Source organism: Bufo gargarizans, chromosome 2 (genome assembly GCF_014858855.1).
Source record: "Bufo gargarizans isolate SCDJY-AF-19 chromosome 2, ASM1485885v1, whole genome shotgun sequence".
NCBI lineage: Eukaryota > Metazoa > Chordata > Amphibia > Anura > Bufonidae > Bufo > Bufo gargarizans.
The window spans coordinates 547,481,106-547,504,567 of NC_058081.1; the positions used below are offsets into that span (position 1 = coordinate 547,481,106).

The window sequence follows — 23,462 nt, forward strand, 5'->3', positions numbered from 1 at the left end:
TGTAATCAGGCATGTGCTCCCAATTATCGGCAGCATATCTTCCTGTGTAATCAGAAATGTGCCCCTGATTATCGACAGCATATCTATCTATATATTTAGGGATGTGCTCTCTATTTTGGCAGTATATCTTCCAATGTAATCAGGGATGTGCTTCTGATTATAGGCAGCATATCTTCCTACTGTATATAGTCAGTCATGTGCTCCCAATTCTAGGCAGCATATCTTCCTATGTAATCAGGGATGTGCTCCCGAGTATAGGCAGCATATCTTCCTATGTAATCAGGGATGTGCTCCCGATTATCAGCAGCATACCTTCCTATGTAATCAGGGATGTGCTTCTGAATATCGGCAGCATATCTTCCTATGTAATCAGAGATGTGCTCACGATTATCGCAAGCATATCTTCCTATGTAATCAGGGATGTGCTCCCGATTATAGGCAGCATATCTTCCTATGTAATCAGGGATGTGCTCCCGATTATCGGAAGCATATCTTCCTATGTAATCAGGGATGTGCTCCCGCATATCTTCCTATGTAATCAGGGATGTGCTCCCGATTATTGGTAGCATATCTTTCTATATAATCAGGGATGTGATCCCAATTAGAGGCAGTAATAATATTTTCAGTATTTGAATGTAAAATGTCTGCACAAATCTGTGTATATTTTATGGGTTAATACAAAGTTTTCGTAAAGAGCAACGGTTGTATCATATCCAGCAAATAGTCCACATCCCATGCATGTGAATAGGGTTTCTCCAATGGAAAACGATTCTGTGTGGAAAGAAGTCTGCAAGTCTAAGTAGCATAATACTTATTTCTGTGGATTTGTCTAAAAAAAGCCAGCAGATTAGCCCAAGACAGCTTAGCCTCTTTGTATGGGACTACTCCTCATGTGGATCCAGAGCACATCAAACCGCTTATCTGTGGTAGAAATCTGAGCATAAGCCTATGATTTCAGCTGTAGATTTTGTAGTTCTAACATGTCAACTAACTCTTAAAGGTAAATCTGTAAAGAATAAATCAAGGCAACTGGACGTACTGTAGATTTTTTTGAAAACGTTTCACTCGTTCTTCCAACGAGCTTTCTGAATTCTGAGTGACTGTACAAAAATTCTGGGAAGAAATATGTAACTGAATCAACATCTGGTAATTATACCCAGCATTGGGTCAAAGGTGTTGATTCCATTATCCTTATTGGAGTCAGTAGGTGATAAAGACTTCCCAGACAAAGGTGTCAAGACAGCATTGTATGTGGCAGACAATAGATGTCTAACCACCCCCCCACCCCCCCGCCTCTATTCAAGCTTGGCTTCTCCATTTTTACGTAGATGGCCTCCTTCACGCCTCGTTTGTACCAATCGACCTCCTTATCCAAATTCGGATAATGGAATCAACACCTTTGACCCAATGCTGGGTATAATTACCAGATGTTGATTCAGTTACATATTTATTCCCAGAATTTTTGTACAGTCACTCAGAATTCAGAAAGCTCGTTGAAAGAACGAGTGAAACGTTTTCAAAAAAATCTACAGTACGTCCAGTTGCCTTGATTTATTCTTTAGAGATATACCATGACCTGGATAAATGAGAACCTTCACAGACATAACTCTTAAAAGGCATCTGTCAACAGGATCAACCCCATAATAATGCCTGGTAAAGCTGACCCTGCTAATTAAAAACATGCTATTGTTCCCTTGATGCGTTGCTGCATTTAGGTGAAATAAGTGACTTTTGAAAAATGCAATTAGGGATTAAAGGTAAAGTAACTTAATTTTTGAAAAACTGCATTAAGGCTGCAGGCTGTGACTCAACCAGAACCCATACCTCTACAGTCGTAGCCAAAAGTTTTGAGAATGACACAAATATTAGTTTTCACAAAGTTTGCTGCTAAACTGCTTTTAGATCTTTGTTTCAGTTGTTTCTGTGATATAGTGAAATATAATTACACGCACTTCATACGTTTCAAAGGCTTTTATCGACAATTACATGACATTTATGCAAAGAGTCAGTATTTGCAGTGTTGGCCCTTCTTTTTCAGGACCTCTGCAATTCGACTGGGCATGCTCTCAGTCAACTTCTGGGCCAATTCCTGACTGATAGCAACCCATTCTTTCATAATCACTTCTTGGAGTTTGTCAGAATTAGTGGGTTTTTGTTTGTCCACCCGCCTCTTGAGGATTGACCACAAGTTCTCAATGGGATTAAGATCTGGGGAGTTTCCAGGCCATGGACCCAGAATGTCAACGTTTTGGTCCCCGAGCCACTTAGTTATCACTTTTGCCTTATGGCACGGTGCTCCATCGTGCTGGAAAATGCATTGTTCTTCACCAAACTGTTGTTGGATTGTTGGAAGAAGTTGCTGTTGGAGGGTGTTTTGGTACCATCCTTTATTCATGGCTGTGTTTTTGGGCAAAATTGTGAGTGAACCCACTCCCTTGGATGAGAAGCAACCCCACACATAAATGGTCTCCGGATGCTTTACTGTTTACTAAAAAAGTAGCGCTCACCTTTTATTCTCCGGACAAGCCCTTTTCCTGATGCCCCAAACAATCGGAAAGAGGATTCATCGGAGAATATGACTTTGCCCCAGTCCATTCACCATATTTTCTGCAGAAGATCAATCTGTCCCTGATTGTTTTTTTTGGAGAGAAGTGGCTTATTTGCTGCCCTTCTTGACACCAGGCCATCTTCCAAAAGTCTTCGCCTCACTGTGTGTGCAGATGCGCTCACATCTGCCTGCTGCCATTCCTGAGCAAGCTCTGCACTGGTGGCACTCCGATCCCGCAGCTGAATCCTCTTTAGGAGACGATCCTGGCGCTTGCTGGACTTTCTTGGACGCCCTGAAGCCTTCTTAACAAGGATTGAACCTCTTTCCTTGAAGTTCTTGATGATCCTATAAATTGTTGATTGAGGTGCAATCTTAGTAGCCACAATATCCTTGCCTGTGAAGCCATTTTTATGCAATGCAATGATGGCTGCACGCGTTTCTTTGCAGGTCACCATGGTTAACAATGGAAGAACAATGATTTCAAGCATCACCCTCCTTTTAACAGGTCAAGTCTGCCATTTTAACCCAATCAGCCTGACATAATGATCTCCAGCCTTGTGCTCGTCAGCATTCTCACCTGAGTTAACAAGATGATTACTGAAATGATCTCAGCAGGTCCTTTATTGACAGCAATGAAATGCAATAGAAAGGTTTTTTGGGATTAGGTTAATTTTCATGGCAAAGAAGGACTATTCAATTCATCTGATCTCTCTTCATAACATTCTGGAGTATATGCAAATTTCAATTATAAAAAGTTAAGCAGCAACTTTTCCAATTTCCAATATTTATGTAATTCTCAAAACTTTTGGCCACGACTGTACATACAACCAGTATCATGGTGCCTGATCTTCTCTCACAAAACTACAAACACTACAATCCCCACAATCCCTAGTTTTTCTGCTGTGAGTGTTGATGTTTGTTGATTGGCTGATATACAGCCCAGCCACGCTCCCTCTACTCAGTTATCACCAGCACACTGACACTCCCTTTGTTTCACAAGACATTTAGCTAGAGAATTGAGAGCAACAAACACGTCACGGAAGGTGTACAGAAAACTAGAAGACACAAAATGAAGATCCGACTGACTGGATCCAAAACTAAGGAACCAAAGGGATAGCCCTGCAACAGACCTGGCTCTCTCCCTAACTGCTCAGCCTATGCAAAAATCTCAATGGTAGATGATCGCATATCCTCGTTCCTCGACTGTATAACACCTGAACACCCTATAATAGTAAGGGGACACGACCACCGGCTCCCTACACTTGATACGGAGGGAGTCAGGGTCACCTGGGATCCAGCAAACAGGAAAATACAAATGAATGAACAAAACGTATCTGTAGAAGACTCAGTAGTAGCATCCAGCATGCACACACTCCAGGAAGTTGTAAAAACCACAAAGTTATGCAGTATGGGAAGGGATTTAAAGGGATGCAATTAGGGCTGCAACGATTAATCGATGTAATCGATTATATTCGATAACTGGATTCGTTGTCGACGAATCCAGTTATCGAATAATCGCCGATTCGTTGCTATTCGGGCGGGCGGGCGCTGCATCTTTATTTTACCTTTTTACAATGACGCTCCCGCTCCTGTAACAGCCAGGCAGAGCGGACGGCGGCGTAACGTCACTCAATCACGTGACGCGCCTGCTCCGCCTCCTTCATTCATGAAGTGGGCGGAGCAGGCGCGTCACGTGATTGAGTGACGTTACGCCGCCGTCCGCTCTGCCTGGCTGTTACAGGAGCGGGAGCGTCATTGTAAAAAGGTAAAATAAAGATGCAAGCGCCGGGGCTGTTAGGGGGAAGGGGGGTCTGTGTATAGCACTGCTATGGGGAGGGGGGAGGATCTGTGTATAGCACTGCTATGGGGAGGAGGGGGGGTCTGTGTATGGCACTGCTATGGGAAGGGGGGTCTGTGCACTGTTATGAGGAAAGGGATCTGTGCACTGTTATGCCCATAACAGTGCACATATCCCCCTCTCCATAACTACGCCGTCCACAGATCCCCCATAATAGTGTCGTCCACAGATCCCCCATAAGTGTCGTCCACAGATCCCCCATAAACGCCGTCCACAGATCCCCCATAAACGCCGTCCACAGATCCCCCATAAACGCCGTCCACAGATCCCCCATAAACGCCGTCCACAGATCCCCCATAAACGCCGTCCACAGATCCCCCATAATAGTGTCGTCCACAGATCCCCCATAAACGCCGTCCACAGATCCCCCCATAAGTGTCGTCCACAGATCCCCCCATAAGTGTCGTCCACAGATCCCCCCATAAGTGTCGTCCACAGATCCCCCATAAGTGTCGTCCACAGATCCCCCATAAGTGTCGTCCACAGATCCCCCATAAGTGTCGTCCACAGATCCCCCATAAGTGTCGTCCACAGATCCCCCCATAAGTGTCGTCCACAGATCCCCCCCATAAGTGTCGTCCACAGATCCCCCCCATAAGTGTCGTCCACAGATCCCCCCATAAGTGTCGTCCACAGATCCCCCCCCATAAGTGTCGTCCACAGATCCCCCCATAAGTGTCGTCCACAGATCCCCCCATAAGTGTCGTCCACAGATCCCCCCATAAATGTCGTCCACAGATCCCCCATAAGTGTCGTCCACAGATCCCCCATAAGTGTCGTCCACAGATCCCCCATAATAGTGTCGTCCACAGATCCCCCATAAGTGTCGTCCACAGATCCCCCATAAGTGTCGTCCACAGATCCCCCATAAGTGTCGTCCACAGATCCCCCATAAGTGTCGTCCACAGATCCCCCATAAGTGTCGTCCACAGATCCCCCATAAGTGTCGTCCACAGATCCCCCATAAGTGTCGTCCACAATTTGTTTTAATATGGCCTTTGAACATAATTTTTCAAGTAAGATCATATAAACCTCTGTTTTGTAATTTTGTCGTTTTTCCCGATTAATCGATTAATCGTAGAAATTAATCGGCAACTAATCGATTATTCAAATAATCGTTAGCTGCAGCCCTAGATGCAATCAGTGCACCTACATGACAGCTGAGAGAGGCTAACGAGATGAGAAAACGAAAGCAAAACAAAAGGAACCTCAAGGAGGAGGTTCTGAAGAACGTCTGTCAGAGCTTCTCAGATGTCTGGTGGTGACAACACACTGAGCATGCTCGACCTAACAAAGGCTTAGAGCTACAGGTCGATGCCATGGTAATTTATGAGAAAACACAGTGAGTAGCAGAGGAAGAAAACTACTTTTATAACTACTGAACGGTAAATATGTGAAATTTGCATGATATTAGGTAATTAATAATGATTAATTAGTCTAAAACATAAGTTATATTTATGGTAACCGGAATACCCCTTTAAGTGTTCCACAGGCCATTGCACCTTAGATTCTCCTTTCTGCTTCCCTGGTCACTTCCCTCTCCACCTAGAAGCCTGCCCTGGACCTTCCAATTAAGTAATAGGGGGAGCTTATAAAGAAGCATAGAAGAGTAGATTCAGTGCAACCAGTGGCTAGGGTCAACCCTTGATGCATTTAAGCTCCAATTTACATATTTTTAAACACTTTTTTCTCCTTAGTACAGCAAAGGATCAGGAGAAGAAATATGTTTTTAATCAGCAGAGTTAGCCCTACCAGACATATAGCTGATTTAAAGGGGTTCTGCACTTTCATTTAACTGATGATCTATCCTCTGATTGGCGGGGGTCTGACACCCGGGACCCCCGCCGATCAGAAGACAGCAGTGCTCCAGCAACGCAGCGGTCTTCTCACTGTTTACCGCCGACCCACTGATGTCACGACTAGTATCAACTAGCGCGGGCGGGGCTAAGCTCTGTTCACTTGAATGGAGCTAAGCCCCGCCCACGCTAGTTGATACTAGTCATGATGTCAGTGGGCCGGCGGTAAACAGTGAGAAGACCGCGGCGCTGCTGGAGCGCCGCTGCCTTCTCAAACAGCTGATCGGCGGGGGTCCCGGGTGTTGGACCCCTCGCCGATCAGAAGCTGATGATCTATCCAGAGGATAGATCATCAGTTAAATGAAAGTGCAGAACCCCTTTAAGGGCTCATGCACACAAACGTATATTTTTTTCTGTGTGCGCTCCGTTTCGTTTTTTGCGGACCGTATGCGGAACTATTCATTTCAATGGGTCCACAAAAAAACGAAAGTTACTCTGTGTGCATTTCGTTTCTGCACATCTCTATTTCTGTTCCGCAAAAAAATAGAACATGTCCTATTATTGTATGCATTATAGGCAAGGATAGGACTGTTCTATTAGGGGCCAGCTGTTCCGTTCCGCAAAATACGGAATGCACGCAGACGTCATCCGTAATTTTTGTGGACTGCAAAATACATATGATCGTGTGCATGAGACCTTATAGGGTTGATCCTGCTGACAGATGCCCTTTAAAGTGTTACATACGTGTATAATAATCTTGCTATGCAGTACACAACGTGCTTTACATGACAGTTTTAATACCTACTAAAAACGCAAAGTAATAATAGTAAGATTACAGTTACTGTAAGACCGTACTATCATTTCTATTATTATTGTAAGTTCAATATTGCAGATACTTGCAGAGATGTATAAAACTTACAATGACCGCCAGAGCTAATCATGCAATAAAAACTGTAATTGTATGGGGAAAGTAAGAGGGATTTCTCCATTTAATAGTAGAAAAAAGAGAAAAGCGTGCATTCACTGCAGGAAAACACAAGAACTCACATTCACGAACAAAGAGATTATAGCCAGGCCATTGGGGTTGCGGGACGCCTCGCTGACATTACTGTACAAATCCTGGTTATAATGAATCAGCTGTACCTGTAATAAGAGAGGGGTATCTCACAAGGTCAGTAGCTAAAAGAGAAGATAGAAAGTCAAGGGTCATAGTTACAAAGAAACAAGATGGATAAGTAGAAAACAGAGAGAGCGGGCATGGACAAGCACAGATTAATACAGCCATAAAAAGAAGCAAAAAAAGAAATGTTAAACATGCGATTTAATAGTTTAATAACATGTTATTAGTCTAACTATTCTTATAATTTTATACTCATCACAGCCGTGAGCTCAGTAAGGCTTTGTTCACTAGTGTTGATTGCGAATATTCTAATCGCAAATATTTTTGGGAGAATTTGCGAATATCTAGAATATTGTGCTACATCTTCGTAATATCGAATATTCTAGATTTTTTTTTCATCAGTACCCATGATCCCTCACTGCTTCTTGCTTGTGGGCCAATGAGAAGACTGCAATATCTTTGACTTTAGGAGTAGTGTTGATCACAAATTTTCGTATTGCAATTTTTATCACGAATTTTCCGAATGCCGATTTTCGCAATCAGGAAAATAATGACTGGAGATCATGAATTCTCGAATATATGATGAATATTTGCTCAATATCGCTAATTTGAATATTGCACCTGCCTCTCATCACTGTTGTTCACATTACCTGTTGTGGTTTCTGGTATCTGTTCAGAGCCTTTATGGGGTTCACCAGGTCTTTAACCACTTCAGCCCCGCTAGCTGAAACCCCCTTCATGACCAGAGCACTTTTTACACTTCGGCACTACACTCCTTTCACCGTTTATCGCTCGGTCATGCAACTTACCACCCAAATGAATTTTACCTCCTTTTCTTCTCACTAATAGAGCTTTCATTTGGTGGTATTTTATTGCTGCTGACATTTTTTTGTTATTAATCAAAATGTAACGATTTTTTTGCAAAAAAATGACATTTTTCACTTTCAGCTGTAAAATTTTGCAAAAAAAAAACGACATCCATATATAAATTTTTCGCCAAATTTATTGTTCTACATGTCTTTGATAAAAAAAAATGTTTGGGCAAAAAAAAAAATGGTTAGGGTAAAAGTTATAGCGTTTACAAACTATGGTACAAAAATGTGAATTTCCGCTTTTTGAAACAGCTCTGATTTTCTGAGCACCTGTCATGATTCCTGAGGTTCTACAATGCCCAAACAGTAGAAAAAACCCACAAATGACCCCATTTCGGAAAGTAGACACCCTAAGGTATTCGCTGATGGGCATAGTGAGTTCATAGAACTTTTTATTTTTTGTCACAAGTTAGCGGAAAATGATGATGATTTTTTTTATTTATTTATTTTTTCTTACAAAGTCTCATATTCCACTAACTTGCGACAAAAAATAAAAAATTCTAGGAACTCACCATGCCCCTCACAGAATACCTTGGGGTGTCTTCTTTCCAAAATGGGGTCACTTGTGGCGTAGTTATACTGCCCTGGCAATTTAGGGGCCCATATGTGTGAGAAGTACTTTGCAATCAAAATGTGTAAAAAATGACCGGTGAAATCCGAAAGGTGCACTTTGGAATATGTGCCCCTTTGCCCACCTTGGCATCAAAAAAGTGTCACACATCTGGTATCGCCGTACTCAGGAGAAGTTGGGGAATGTGTTTTGGAGTGTCATTTTACATATACCCATGCTGGGTGAGAGAAATATCTTGGCAAAAGACAACTTTTCCCATTTTTTTATACAAAGTTGGCATTTGACCAAGATGTTTATCTCACCCAGCATGGGTATATGTAAAATGACACCCCAAAACACATTCCCCAACTTCTCCTGAGTACGGCGATACCAGATGTGTCACACTTTTTTGCTGCAAAGGTGGGCAAAGGGGCACATATTCCAAAGCGCACCTTTCGGGTTTCGCAGGCCATTTTTTACACATTTTGATTGCAAGGTACTTCTCACACATTTGGGCCCCTAAATTGCCAGGGCAGTATAACTATGCCACAAGTGACCCCATTTTGGAAAGAAGACACCCCAAGGTATTCCGTGAGGGGCACTGCGAGTTCCTAGAATTTTATTTTTTTGTCACAAGTTAGCGGAAAATGATGATTTATTTTTTCTCTTTTTTCCTTACAAAGTCTCATATTCCACTAACTTGCGACAAAAAATAAAAAATTCTAGGAACTCGCCATGCCCCTCACGGAATACCTTGGGTGTCTTCTTTCCAGAATGGGGTCACTTGTGGCGTAGTTATACTGCCCTGGCAATTTAGGGGCCCATATGTGTGAGAAGTACTTTGCAATCAAAATCTGTAAAAAATGACCGGTGAAATCCGAAAGGTGCACTTTGGAATATGTGCCCCTTTGCCCACCTTGGCATAAAAAAAGTGTCACACATCTGGTATCGCCGTACTCAGGAGAAGTTGGGGAATGTGTTTTGGGGTGTCATTTTACATATACCCATGCTGGGTGAGAGAAATATCCTGGCAAAAGACAACTTTTCCAATTTTTTTATACAAAGTTGGCATTTGACCAAGATGTTTATCTCACCCAGCATGGGTATATGTAAAATGACACCCCAAAACACATTCCCCAACTTCTCCTGAGTACGGCGATACCAGATGTGTCACACTTTTTTGCTGCCAAGGTGGGCAAAGGGGCACATATTCCTTTTAGGAGGGCATTTTTAGACATTTGGATCCCAGACTTCTTCTCACGCTTTAGGGCCCCTAAAAAGCCAGGGCAGTATAAATACCCCACATGTGACCCCACTTTGGAAAGAAGACACCCCAAGGTATCCAATGAGGGGCCTGGCAAGTTCATAGAAATTTTATTTTTCGCATAAGTTAGCGGAAATTGATATTTTTTTTGTTTTTTCTCACAAAGTCTCACTTTCCGCTAACTTAGGACAAAAATTTAAATCTTTCATGGACTCAATATGCCCCTCAGCAAATACCTTGGGGTGTCTTCTTTCCAAAATGGGGTCAGTTGTGGGGTGTTTGTACTGCCCTGGCATTTGAGGGTCTCCGCAATCATTACATGTATGGCCAGCATTAGGAGTTTCTGCTATTCCCCTTATATTGAGCATACAGGTAATGAGATTTTTTTTTCCGTTCAACCTCTGGGCTGAAAGAAAAAAATGAACGGCACAGATTTCTTCATTCACAATGAATGTGGATGAAAAAAATCTCTGCCCAAAAAAAAAAAAGGAGGGGAAAGGCGTCTGCCAGGACATAGGAGCTCCGCCCAACATCCATACCCACTTAGCTCGCATGCCCTGGCAAACCAGATTTCTCCATTCACATCAATCGATGTGGATGAATAAATCATTGCCGGGATTTTTTTTTTTTTATATATATACAAAGTGTTTGCCAAAGCATAGGAACGCCGCCTCCTCCTCAGCTCGTATGCCTTGGCAAACGTATCTGTTACTGCAGAGGAGAAAATCTCGTCTTGCAGCGCCGCATACACCGACTTGCATGTAATCTGACAGCAGCCCAATGCTTCTGTCAGAATGCACATCAGTGCTGCAGCTAGTAGATCGGTTGGTCCACCTAGAAGGTAAAAAAAGAAAAAAAAAAAAAAAGAAAAAACCAGGCCACAACGCAATAATTTTATTAACTTTGGAACAGAACATGTAAACTTTAACTTTTTGAACTAAACATTAACGTGTTTGCTTACTGGTGTTTTTTTTTTTTTTTTTTTACCTTTATAGAACAAACCTCTCCTTCCCCATGGGTCAATGTGCAAAGCGCAAATCGCCCAAAGATGTGGCGAAGTGCGTTATGCACTTTGTCCCAGGTGAAAGGAGACGTTTGCAGCAGCAGGGAGTGAATGGGCCCTAACAGCCCTGTGTGCCTGTCCTGGTGAGATGATCCCTATGCTAGGTGTACCTGTGAGTGGTACTTGCGGAAACACTCCCCTAAGCATAGGGCAGGGTGGTTAGGACAGTCAGGACAGAAATAGCGGGTGTCACGCCTTATTCCACTCCTGCTACAGACACGACATCTTTTTCGGGGTGATGGGTGGGTTGAGGTACCAGCAACGACATTGGGGAAATGCCGCTCGTGTAGACGGCTAACTACACTGGTGGATGGGGCCACGGAACCTCCTGGGTACAGGAGGTTCTCGATGATCTCTTCCTGAAATTTGAGGAAGGATCCAGTTCTCCCAGCCTTACTGTAGAGAACAAAACTATTATACAGAGCCAATTGAATTAAATATACAGACACCTTCTTATACCAGCGTCTGGTTCTGCGGGAAACTAAATACGGAGACAACATCTGGTCATTGAAGTCCACCCCTCCCATGTGAAGTTTATAGTCGTGGACTGAGAGGGGCTTTTCAATGACACGGGTTGCTCGCTCAATTTGTATTGTCGTGTCTGCGTGAATGGAGGAGAGCATGTAAACGCCACGCTTGTCTCTCCATTTCACCGCGAGCAGTTCTTCGTTACACAGTGCGGCCCTCTGCCCCCTTGCAAGACGGGTGCTAACGAGCCGTTGGGGGAAGCCCGCGCGACTAGTTCGCGCGGTACCACAGGCGCCAATCCGTTCTAGAAACAAATGCCTAAAGAGGGCCACACTTGTGTAAAAATTGTCCACATAAAGATGGTACCCCTTGCCGAATAAGGGTGACACCAAGTCCCAGACTATCTTCCCACTGCTCCCCAGGTAGTCAGGGCAACCGACCGGCTCCAGGGTCTGATCTTTTCCCTCATAGACACGAAATTTGTGTGTATAGCCTGTGGCCCTTTCACAGAGCTTATACAATTTGACCCCATATCCGGCGCGCTTGCTTGGGATGTATTGTTTGAAGCCAAGGTGCCCGGTAAAATGTATAAGGGACTCGTCTACGCAGATGTTTTGCTCTCGGGTATACATATCTGCAAATTTAAGGTTGAAATGGTCTATGAGGGGCCGAATTTTGTGGAGCCGGTCAAAAGCAGGGTGGCCTCTGGGACGGGAGGTGCTGTTATCACTAAAGTGCAGGAAACGCAGGATGGTCTCAAATCGTGTCCTGGACATAGCAGCAGAGAACATGGGCATGTGATGAATTGGGTTCGTGGACCAATATGACCGCAATTCATGCTTTTTAGTTAGACCCATGTTGAGGAGGAGGCCCAGAAAAGTTTTAATTTCGGAAACTTGGACTGGTTTCCACCGGAAAGGCTGGGCATAAAAGCTTCCCGGGTTAGCGGTTATAAATTGTGTGGCATACCGGTTTGTCTCTGCCACAACTAAGTCTAAGAGCTCCGCAGTCAAGAACAGCTCAAAAAATCCCAGGGCCGAACCGATCTGAGCTGTCTCAACCCGAACTCCAGACTGGGCGGTTAAAGGGGGAACTACAGGTGCGGCTGAAGTTGGGGACTGCCAATCAGGGTTTGCCAGCACCTCTGGGATTCTAGGGGCTCTACGGGCACGTCTTTGCGGTGGCTGCGACGGGGTCACTACTGCACGTGCCACCGTACCAGCTTCAACTGCCCTTCTGGTGCTCGCTACTTCACCAGGTTGTACGGCAGTGCTGGTACTAGGTCCAGGGAGGGCTGTGCTGCTGGTGTATGCCTCACCACGTAATCCGACAGCACCAGCCCCACTCTGCTGCTCTTGAAGCGGATCCTGCGCAACCTGTGGTCTAGCGACACGGGGCCGGGTACGCCTGGTGCTATCAGGGACCTCAGCCTCCTCGTCCGAACTTTGGGTCAGAGAGCCACTGCTTTCTACAGGTTCGTATTCTGACCTGCTAGATTCATCAGATGAGGGTTCCCACTCCTCATCCGACTGGGTCAGAAGCCTGTAGGCCTCTTCAGAGGAATACCCCCTGTTTGACATGTGGGCAACTAAATTTAGGGGTATTCCCTGAGACTACCCAAGAAAAAAAAAAGCAAGCCTGTCTTACAAATGGTAGGCTAGCGAAGTACTGGAGGCCGCTGCGGTTGATAAAAAATATCAAAACTGATTTTTTTTATCGCCGCAGTGCGTGTAAAGTGAATGTGCAGCGATCAAAAAAAAATTTTTTTTTGTCACTGCGGTGGGGCGGGCGTGGGCGAACGCACGTGTGGGCGACCGATCAGGCCTGATCGGGCAAACACTGCGTTTTGGGTGGAGGGAGAACTAAAGTGACACTAATACAATTATAGATCTGACCGTGATCAGTTTTGATCACTTCCAGATACTATAAAAGTACAAATGCTGATTAGCGATACGCTAATCAGTGAATCAGTGACTGCGGTGCGGTGGGCTGGGCGCTAACTGATCCCTAAACTACCTAACCAAGGGGCCTAAACTATACCTAAAACCTAACGGTCAATACCAGTGACTTTCACTAGTGATTGACAGGGGCAAGAAGGGGTGATCAAAGGGTTAATAGGGGTGATCTGGGGGCTAAGTGTGGTGTAGTGGGTACTCACAGTGATGTGTGCTCCTCTGCTCCTCTGCTGTAACCAACCGACCAAAAGAAGGAGCAGAGGAGCACAGAAGCCATATAACCCCATCATATTTACTAATATGATGGGTTAAATGGCTGCTGATTGGTTTTTTAAAAATCAGCAACCTGCCAGCCAATGATCGGGGCCCGGCAGGTTGCTGACAAAATACTTTGCTACGAAATGCCGGCCCGCGATGCGCATGCGCGGGCCGGCTGTGACTAAATCTCGCCTCTCGCGAGATGACGCGCCGATGCGTCCAGGAGGAACAAATCAACCACCTCCCGGACGCATCGGCGCGTTAGGCGGTCGGGAGGTGGTTAAAGAGGCGTTTGCATGGTTTTAGTGTTTTTCATTTATTATGTGATGTAAAACGTTTCTGCAATTGGGTTCAGTTGAAAATTTTGAATAGTTAATTTTTCGGCAGCTTGCATTATTACAATACACTGCAAGCTGCTTAAGTCTATATCAGGGGTCAGCAACCTTTGGCACTGCAGCTGTTGTGAAACTACAATTTACTTGGGAGTTCTGAGAAGAGCAGAGCAAGTATGCATGCTGGGAGTTGTAGTTTCACAACAGCTGGAGTGCCGGAGGTTGCCTACCCCTGGTCTATACCATCTTGATTTCAACAGCCCCTATCACCCTGTCTCCAGCCACATTCTCTCCTCTCAACACTCATCTAAAAGTAAATCTGATTTCAGTTGATTAGGTTTGGTAAGAATTAAAGGCTATGTTTACATTTGGGGACGTTTTTTATAATTGCATTTTATTCATTTTGGGCTAAGTGTCATTTTTTTTTCAATTGGACTTTATTAAAAATGTTCTGCCGTTTCTGAGATACAAGGGTTACAAAATTAGTCTGCTTTCACATTGTGGCTTCTTTTTTCTTCAAATCCTGTCATCTGAGAGCTCATGTGTAGCTCTTTTCTCTGATCTCCTGACCTTATAAACATTCATTATAGCTCAATTATTTTTAAACTGTTTAGAATATGGCTTAAATAAGTGTTTATGAGGTCAGGAGATCAGGGATAAGATCTACACATGAGCTCGCAGATAACAGGATTGAAAGAAAACAAAGTCAAAGCTTGCAAACAGACAGATTTTTTTTTAATCCTTTGTATCTCTGAAATGGCTGAACATTTTTGATAAAGACCAATTGAAAAAATATTTTAGCCCAAAAGGAGAAAAAAGTGCATTCATAAAAACTGCCCCTGAAGGTTTACATATAGCCGTTAAGCTTAGATGAGGTTTCAGGAGAGGAGCTGGAAACTGAAGTGACAGGAAATCGGATGTTGGCAGCTTCCATTAGATTCTAATACATGCAATCTGCACAAATAGAACAGTTATACATTTTTAATCGACAGCAATTGCAGACATGTTTCATATCATATAATACACTGCACTAAAAACATACAAAGGGGTCCATAACCTTTAACACAGATGTAGAACAATGCATTAGTGGCCACCTAACAGGCTGCGGATACAGCTGGACGCTGAGTGCACTGACTAGCCTCCAAGTACCTATGGTGCAATTATATGTAGTAGATGTAGGCTCTCTGGGCATACCATGGTCTAATTAATACAGTAGTTGGTAAATAAAATAAATGATTATAAGACAAGTAGCAAAAAACAACAATATATAACAAATAGATATAACAATTAAAATAAAATGAATCCTGGAAGTCTATATGAGGAGCCATTCACACGTCCGTAGTGTATTGCGGATCCGCAATACACGCGGCCGGCACCCCCATAGAACTGCCTATTCTTGTTCTATTTTTCTCTGGAGCCGCAGGCCGGAAGATCAGGGGTGCGCTCTGGTAATGCGGATGAAATGCTGTCCGCATCCATTCCTGCCCGCAATTTGCTGAATGGATGAGGACCCATTCCGCGGACGTGTGAATGGACCCTAAGTGTCCAGTGACATCCGGGGCTAACTGGATTGGAAATAGAAGTCTTAATTCGGCCTCCAGATAATTAGATAATAAGTTTAACTGAATCAATATGGATCAATATTGTATATGCACACTCTCCGCATGCGCTGTTGTGCATCATCTGATGGCTCATATATAGCTCTGATCTCCTGACCTCATAAACACTTACTTAAAGGGGTTGGCCACTTTGTTAGCACTTATTAAAACTGTAAAAAAGTAGGGAGATATTACACTTACTAATACATCTCCATAAGCAGATCGGCCTGGTTTCCTTCTATTGGAAGCCACGCCCCCTCCTGTCCTGCTCACAGCTGCCTGCCTCGTCCATCACTGCAGTAGAGATGGGAAGTTCGGATCTTTGAGCTGAATCGGTTCATTTGAATCAGCTCATTCAAATGAACCGATTCATGAATCGGATCTTCGGTTCACTTCATGAGCCGGCAGAAGCAAGTGAACTGAAGATCAATGCGCATGCTCAGCTCATCGAATCTTCGGTTCACTTGCTGAGTCGGCTCTCAAGTGAACCGAAGGTCAGGAGGGACTGGCCCCTGGCAAACACAGCTCTGCTGCAGTGGAGCAGACTGTGATAATTGTCTGAGAGTTTTAGTTAAAAGAATCGTGTCACCGAGTAGTCCCTACCAGACTTCCTGCTCTGCTACATGCTAGATCAATGCCCCCCCTTCCGGACGGACGGGCGGACTTACAGGGAGCCGCAGAGCAGGGAGCCTGGCAGGGACTCGGTAACTCACGGTTCTTTTAACTCAAAAGAATCAAATGAGTCTCTGACTCATTTGATTATTTTAACTAATAGACTCAGACGATTCTCTGAGTCCCTGCGACTCCCCCTGTGCTGGGAGTCAGTGCTGCGGCCTCTGATTGGTTGGAGGGCGGGGAGGGGCGGGGCTAGCGTCCACTGGAGGCTCCTATTACACTGCCTGCTGCTGCTTCTATGCTGATCTGACTGAGCCGTTTCATTCGGATCGGCTCAGTCAGAGGAACCGACTCTTCCGGATCAGTGAACTGAATCGGTTCAAAAGAACGATTCGTTCATGATCCGGACATCACTACACTGCAGGTGTAGGGTGGCACTGGCCAGACGTCCGGTTTTAGGCCGGACTGTCCGGTTTTCTGGCTGCCTGTCCTCCGTCCACCACAGGGCCTGTACGGACACAGGGATGTCCACCCTTGCAGTAGCTCACACTCACTGCGCTGTCTGAGGTGAGCTGCAGAAACTGACCGAGGCTTCTCTCACCCCAGGTCAGTCACTAGAGCCGCAGACATGGCTTACCTGAGGCTGACTGAGGGAGAGAAGCATCCTCGTCCATGCATGAAGCCTGTGCTGCTCTCTGGGTCCTAGAAGCACCGGCTTGTATCAGATGCGCCTCCTGCCTCTCCTGGCTGTGCAGGGCTGGAGGGGCTTAGCAGGAGGATTCTTAACAGCAGAAATAAAGAAACTTTTGCAGGAGGAGGGGAGACAGAGGAGGAGCTGTGCTGGCTGATAGGAGGAGCTTGCTGACTGCAGACTCCGCCCCTCTGTAGCTTCTGTACTGAGAGGATCCTGCTGTATGTGAGGATGTAGCAGAGCCAGGAAGGTGCTGAGGACCACAAACTGTGAGGAATCCAAGTGTCTGTCCTGTTTATGGCTCCTCTGCTCTGTGGTCTTATCACACACATGTTTGTTACAGCCAGACCTACAGTTCAGGAGCTTTAACCCCTTCTGAGCTGTCAGTATGGCTGAGGTCAGTGATAGCAGCAGTCACTGGTATCATCTGTGTGCCCCCTCCTCCCTGCACACTGTATATAGTGATATGTGACCCCCACCACTGTACTGTACACTCTATATACTGATATGTGCCCCCCTGTATATTGTATATAGAGATCTGTGACCCCCTGCACACTGTATATAGTGATATGTGACCCTTCTCCATACAGTGCTGTGACCCCCACTACTGTACACTATATACTGATATGTGCCCCCTGTATATTGTATATAGAGATCCGTGACCCCCTGTACACTGTATATACTGATATGTGACCCCCACCACTGTATATAGAGGTCTGTGACCCCCTGCACACTGTATATACAGATGTGTGACCCCCACCACTGTACACTATATACTGATATGTGCCCCCCTGTATATTGTATATAGAGATCCGTGACCCCCTGTACACTGTATATACTGATATGTGACCCTCACCACTGTATATAGAGGTCTGTGACCCCCTGCACACTGTATATAGTGATGTGTGACCCCCACCACTGTACACTATATACTGATATGTGCCCCCCTGTATATTGTATATAGAGATCTGTGACCCCCTGCACACTGTATATAGTGATATGTGACCCCTTCCCCATACAGTGATGTGACCCCCACTACTGTACACTATATACTGATACGTGCCCCCCTGTATATTGTATATAGAGATCCGTGACCCTCTGTACACTGTATATACAGATGTGTGACCTCCACCACTGTACACTATATACTGATATGTGCCCCCCTGTATATTGTATATAAAGGTCTGTGACCCCCTGTACACTGTATATACTGATATGTGACCCTCATCTACTGTATATAAAGGTCTGTGACCCCCTGCACACTGTATATAGTGATGTGTGTACCCCTGCACACTGTGTATACAGATGTATTCCTCAGAGTTCTTGTACAACAAAGGTCTGTCCCACCGCTCAACATATCCCCCTCCTCCGGCAGTCCGTGCACCTAAACATCTCAGAGCTGCCATAGATTTCTGGCTTCATTTGAGTCAGAAAACTGGCGAAAATGAACATAAATTTGTTGGCACAACTGGCCACGCCCCCTCCTTGCCATTGTCACGCCCCTCTTTTTTTAAGGTGCAGTCGCATAGTTTGCAAGTTTTTAACGCTACTTTTCAGAAACAAGGGAAATAATAAATCTCCCTCTATATTTATTCTTTTCATAGCTTACATCCAGTGGCACAACTAGAAATGACTGGGCCCCACAGCGAATTTATGAACAGGGTACCCCCTCCCTGGAAGCATATCTGTGGGGCGGGTAGTGACCTCTCTTTACTGCTGGGAGTGGGGCGCTCTTTCTATTACTATCAAAGCACAGATCAGAAAGCTCACGATCCTCCAAATACGTTGCGTGGGAAGGAGCAATCCCCATCAAACAATTCAAGACGTAATCCCAGCAAACGTGATGATTTTTCAATCCATGATATTCTTTAATTCCATGTAATGAAATATATTTACAGGACGTGTTTCGGCCCGTCCAGCCTTCCTCATCTTTCTAATGCTATGTCCAGTGGCGTACCGCCCATAGAGGCAGACCACGCCACTGCTATGGGGCCCGCGGCACTGGGGGGCCCGTAGCGCAGAGAAGGCCCCGCCCACACTGTTTGGCCCCGCCCACTCATGACCTGCAGCCGGCTATGCGGCTGCTTTTCTCCCCAGCGCCCAGCCCCAACATCAACTCATCTTCAGACTTCCGCAATCGCCCCCCCCCCCCCCCGACCTGAGGCTGATCCTGACCTGACCTCCTCCTGACCCGGACCGTCTGCCGGAATCAGGATCAAACCAGGCCAGCCTGCATGTGGCGCTCGAGCCGCTGGCCAATCAGCACGACAAGACAAGGGCTTGAGGCAGCTGCTGATTGGCCAGTGGCGCAAGGGAGCAGGCAGGAGAATCGGCTTGAACGCCGTCGGCCGTCACCAGCAGAGTCAGTGCCTGCCCTGAGCTGAGGAGAGAGAGACGAGCTGACTGAGGACTGTCTTCAAGAGAGGGAGGAAGATTCTGAAGTGAGTGTCATGAGCAGTGCACCGGCTGTGTCCCTGGCTGGCTGGCCTAAAGACAAGTAAGTCACAGTCTGGGCTGGGCCCCTCTATGTTTGGGGGTCTCCTCTGGCTCCGCTACTTCCCTCCCGTCCTATGTCCAGGCACTGGGCACCTCTATGTATGGGGGTCTTTTTTGGCTGTACTCCTTCCCTTGCATCCTCTGTCCAGGCACTGGGCCCCTCTGTGTTTGTGGGTCTCCTCTGGCTCCGCTCCTTTTCTTGCATCCTCTGTCCAGGCACTGGACCCCTCTATGTTTGGGGGTCTCCTCTGGCTCCGCTCCTTTTCTTGCATCCTCTGTCCAGGCACTGGACCCCTCTATGTTTGGGGGTCTCCTCTGGCTCAGCTCCTTTCCTTGCATCCTCTGTCCAGGCACTGGGCCCCTCTGTTTGGGGGTCTCCTCTGGTTCTGCTCCTTCCCTTGCATCCTCTGTCCAGGCACTGGGCCCCTCTATGTTTGGGGGTCTCCCCTGGCTCCGCTCCTTCCCTTGCATCCTCTGTCCAGGCACTGGGCCCCTCTATGTTTGGGGGTCTCCTATGGCTCCGCTCCCTCCTATCATCCTCAGACTTGATGTAAAGTGTCATCCTTTCACTTCTTGAGATTGTTTTCTGTGTTTGTAGCCTGGGCCTAACAGCTTCTGTAGGTCATGTATAAATTTATTTAATGGGGGTGTGGCATTGGAGGAGCCAGGTCAGGAAGTGGGAGGGGCCATGGTGGGTAGTGGGCGGGGTTAAGGGGCCCAATTCAGATTTTTCCTATGGGACCCAGGGATTTCTATGTACGCCCCTGGCTATATCTGTACAGCTTACTGCTGGGACTGGGGCGTTCTTTCTATTACTATGTCTGTACAGCTTTCTGCTGGGACTGGGGCGTTCTTTCTATTACTATGTCTGTACAGCTTTCTGCTGGGACTGGGGCGTTCTTTCTATTACTATGTCTGTACAGCTTTCTGCTGGGACTGGGGCATTCTTTCTATTGCTATGTCTGTAAAGCTTACTGCTGGGACTGGGGCGTTCTTTCTATTACTATGTCTGTACAGCTTTCTGCTGGGACTGGGGCGTTCTTTCTATTACTATGTCTGTACAGCTTTCTGCTGGGACTGGGGCATTCTTTCTATTGCTATGTCTGTAAAGCTTACTGCTGGGACTGGGGCGTTCCTTCTATTGCTATGTCTGTACAGCTTACTGCTGGGACTAGGGCGTTCCTTCTATTGCTATGTCTGTACAGCTTACTACTGGGACTAAGGCGTTCCTTCTATTACTATGTCTGTACAGCTTACTGCTGGGACTGGGGCGTTCCTTCTATTGCTATGTCTGTACAGCTTACTGCTGGGACTGGGGTGTTCCTTCTATTGCTATGTCTGTACAGCTTACTGCTGGGACTGGGGCGTTCCTTCTATTGCTATGTCTGTACAGCTTACTGCTGGGACTGGGGCGTTCCTTCTATTACTATGTCTGTACAGCTTACTGCTGGGACTGGGGCGTTCCTTCTATTACTATGTCTGTACAGCTTACTGCTGGGACTGGGGCGTTCCTTCTATTACTATGTCTGTACAGCTTACTGCTGGGACTAGGGCGTTCCTTCTATTACTATGTCTGTACAGCTTACTGCTGGGACTGGGGCGTTCCTTCTATTGCTATGTCTGTACAGCAGTTATTTACTGATGACTCTATGGGAACACAGGTGGGCGAGAATGCCATTTGACTGCTCCTCTGAAGATGCTTGCTGCAATGCACAGCCGGTCTGAGGAGCTCCTCCAGGGAAGTGTGTCATGGTGAAAAGGTACATGTAGCTTTAGATATTAATACTTCATAGTTTTGGCTATTGTCTGGGGCACTTTGGATTTTTGATACTTAGGGTGGCCAACCCCTTTAAGTCATATTCTTATGAGTTTAATAAGAATTGAGCTATAATGATTGTTATTGAGGTGGGAAGATCAGAGATAAGAGGTACCAATGAGCTGTCAGGTGACTGGATTCACAGAAAACAGAAACTGACCGCTTGCAAATAGACAGATTTTTTAACTCATATCTCAGAAACAGCTGAACATTTTTAATAAAGGCCAATTAGAAAAATGATTTTTAGCACAAAATGAGTAAAATGTAATCATAAACTAATCCCCCTAAAGGTATACATAGCCTTTATGTATATATACTATGTCATTAACAGCAATTATCCAGCTGCCTGTTTAAACAATGTAGACTGATGCTTTTGGGACAGCATATGTTACTCACTGTACCAGTGCAATGCTTGTGCAGCGACACTCACGGCGTTCTAAGGTTGGCAACCTTAAAGGGGTTTTGTCACTTCAGCAAATGGCGTTTATTGTGCAGAGAAAGTTAATACAAGCCACTTACTGATGGATTTTTTTATTATTCATATTGCTTCCTCTGCTGGCTTGATTAATTTTTCCATCACATTTTACACTTCTCGTTTCCATGGTTACAACCAACCTGCAATACAGCAGTGGTGGCCGTGCTTGCACAGTATGGAAAAAAAGCACCAGCCTATGGGCACTCTTATGATCCTAGCTACCAGAGAGAGCGGTACTTTTTCCTATAGTGTGCAGAGTGGTCGTAACCATGGAAACAGGCAGTGTATAATGCAGTGGAAAAATTAAGTGCCTTGTATTCACTTTCTCTGTGATAAATGCCACTTGCTGAAGTGACAGAACCCCTTTAACTGCATTACACGACCCCAGTGATGTGTTGCATGGTGTCATGTCACTGCTGTGGCCCTTTCACGTGACACAGCAACAAAATGAATGTTGATGCGGGGAATCTCAATGGTGGTCCTGTTTCATATATGATGATGTTTGCATGAGCAGTGGAGGACCACGTGGTGATCAGCACTGATTCAACCTGGGAAAATACATACTAGACCAGGGGCGTTGCTAGGGTCTCAAAATATCCGGGGCCCAAGCACCAATGCATATGTCCCAATTCTCTAAGTTGAACAACCGCATCCCCCCACGTAAGCACTAGCACTGAAGACATTTTCCTGTACTTGCTATACAGCAGCACGTACCTCTCACATCCAGTTCCTTCCCAGGTGATGTGTCCTCTGATGTAGATCTTCTCTGTCATCTTCTCCATTTGGTCCGGACACTTCTCTCAGCCACCTCGTCTCTGCAGAGTGTGACACACAGACATCTTAGCTTCCTTACTTTTCTGTACCCCCAAATACTATCCTGAAGAAAAATTAGTGCCCCCCCCCATAGTAACAGTACTCCTCATAGTCCCACCAATAGTAATTCCCTCCTAGAATGTTCTCTTTAATAATACTGCCCCCTATTGGACCCAACAGTAATAATGCTCCTCAAGAATGCCTCCATTAGTAGAAGAGCCCTCCAGTATTAATAATACCCTCACAGAGCCCCCAGTAGAAATAAGGACCCCTATTATTCCCCCAGTAGTAATAAAGCTATCCACTGACCCCTCAGTAATAATAAGGCCCCCATAGTACTCTTAGTAGAAATAATGCGGATCCCTCCTATAGAGCCCCCAGTAGTAATAAGAACGTCTAATGTCTCCTGGATTTAAAATGCCCCCACAGTGCCTCCATATTTATATCGCCCCCTACTGTTATAATGCTCGCCCTGAAGTGCCCCAAGTATACAGTCCCATGTAAATAACATCTCCCCAGCTGCCTTCAACATACAGTGCCATGTAAATAACATCACTCCCTCCCCCAGACACCTTCAACATACAGTCCCATGTAAATAAAATCACCCCCTCCCCAGCCACCTACAACATGCAGTCCAATGTAAATAACATTGGCCCTTAACATTCAATCCCATGTAAATATCACTCCCTCCCACAGCTGCCTTCAACATGCAGTCCCATATAAATAACATTACCCCCAACATACAGTCCCATGTAAATAACATCACCCTACCCCAGCCACTTCCAAGTTTCAGTCCCATGAAATTAAAGGGAACCTGTCACCTCCAAAACACATATAAAACCAACATCATTACCTTACATTAGCCCCCAGTGTG

The 23,462-nt window shown here is 45.5% G+C and overlaps 1 protein-coding gene across 1 annotated transcript in view; it reads right to left on the minus strand.

Moving 5' to 3' along the window:
* The window catches only part of LOC122926661 (carbonic anhydrase-related protein 10-like), a 493,040-nt gene that overhangs the window by 119,075 nt on the left and 350,503 nt on the right, over positions 1–23,462 (minus strand). Inside the window, exon 5 of the mRNA XM_044278105.1 lies at positions 7,250–7,345. Within this exon, the coding sequence (XP_044134040.1) occupies positions 7,250–7,345 (96 nt within the window). The remainder of the gene's footprint in view (positions 1–7,249; positions 7,346–23,462) is intronic.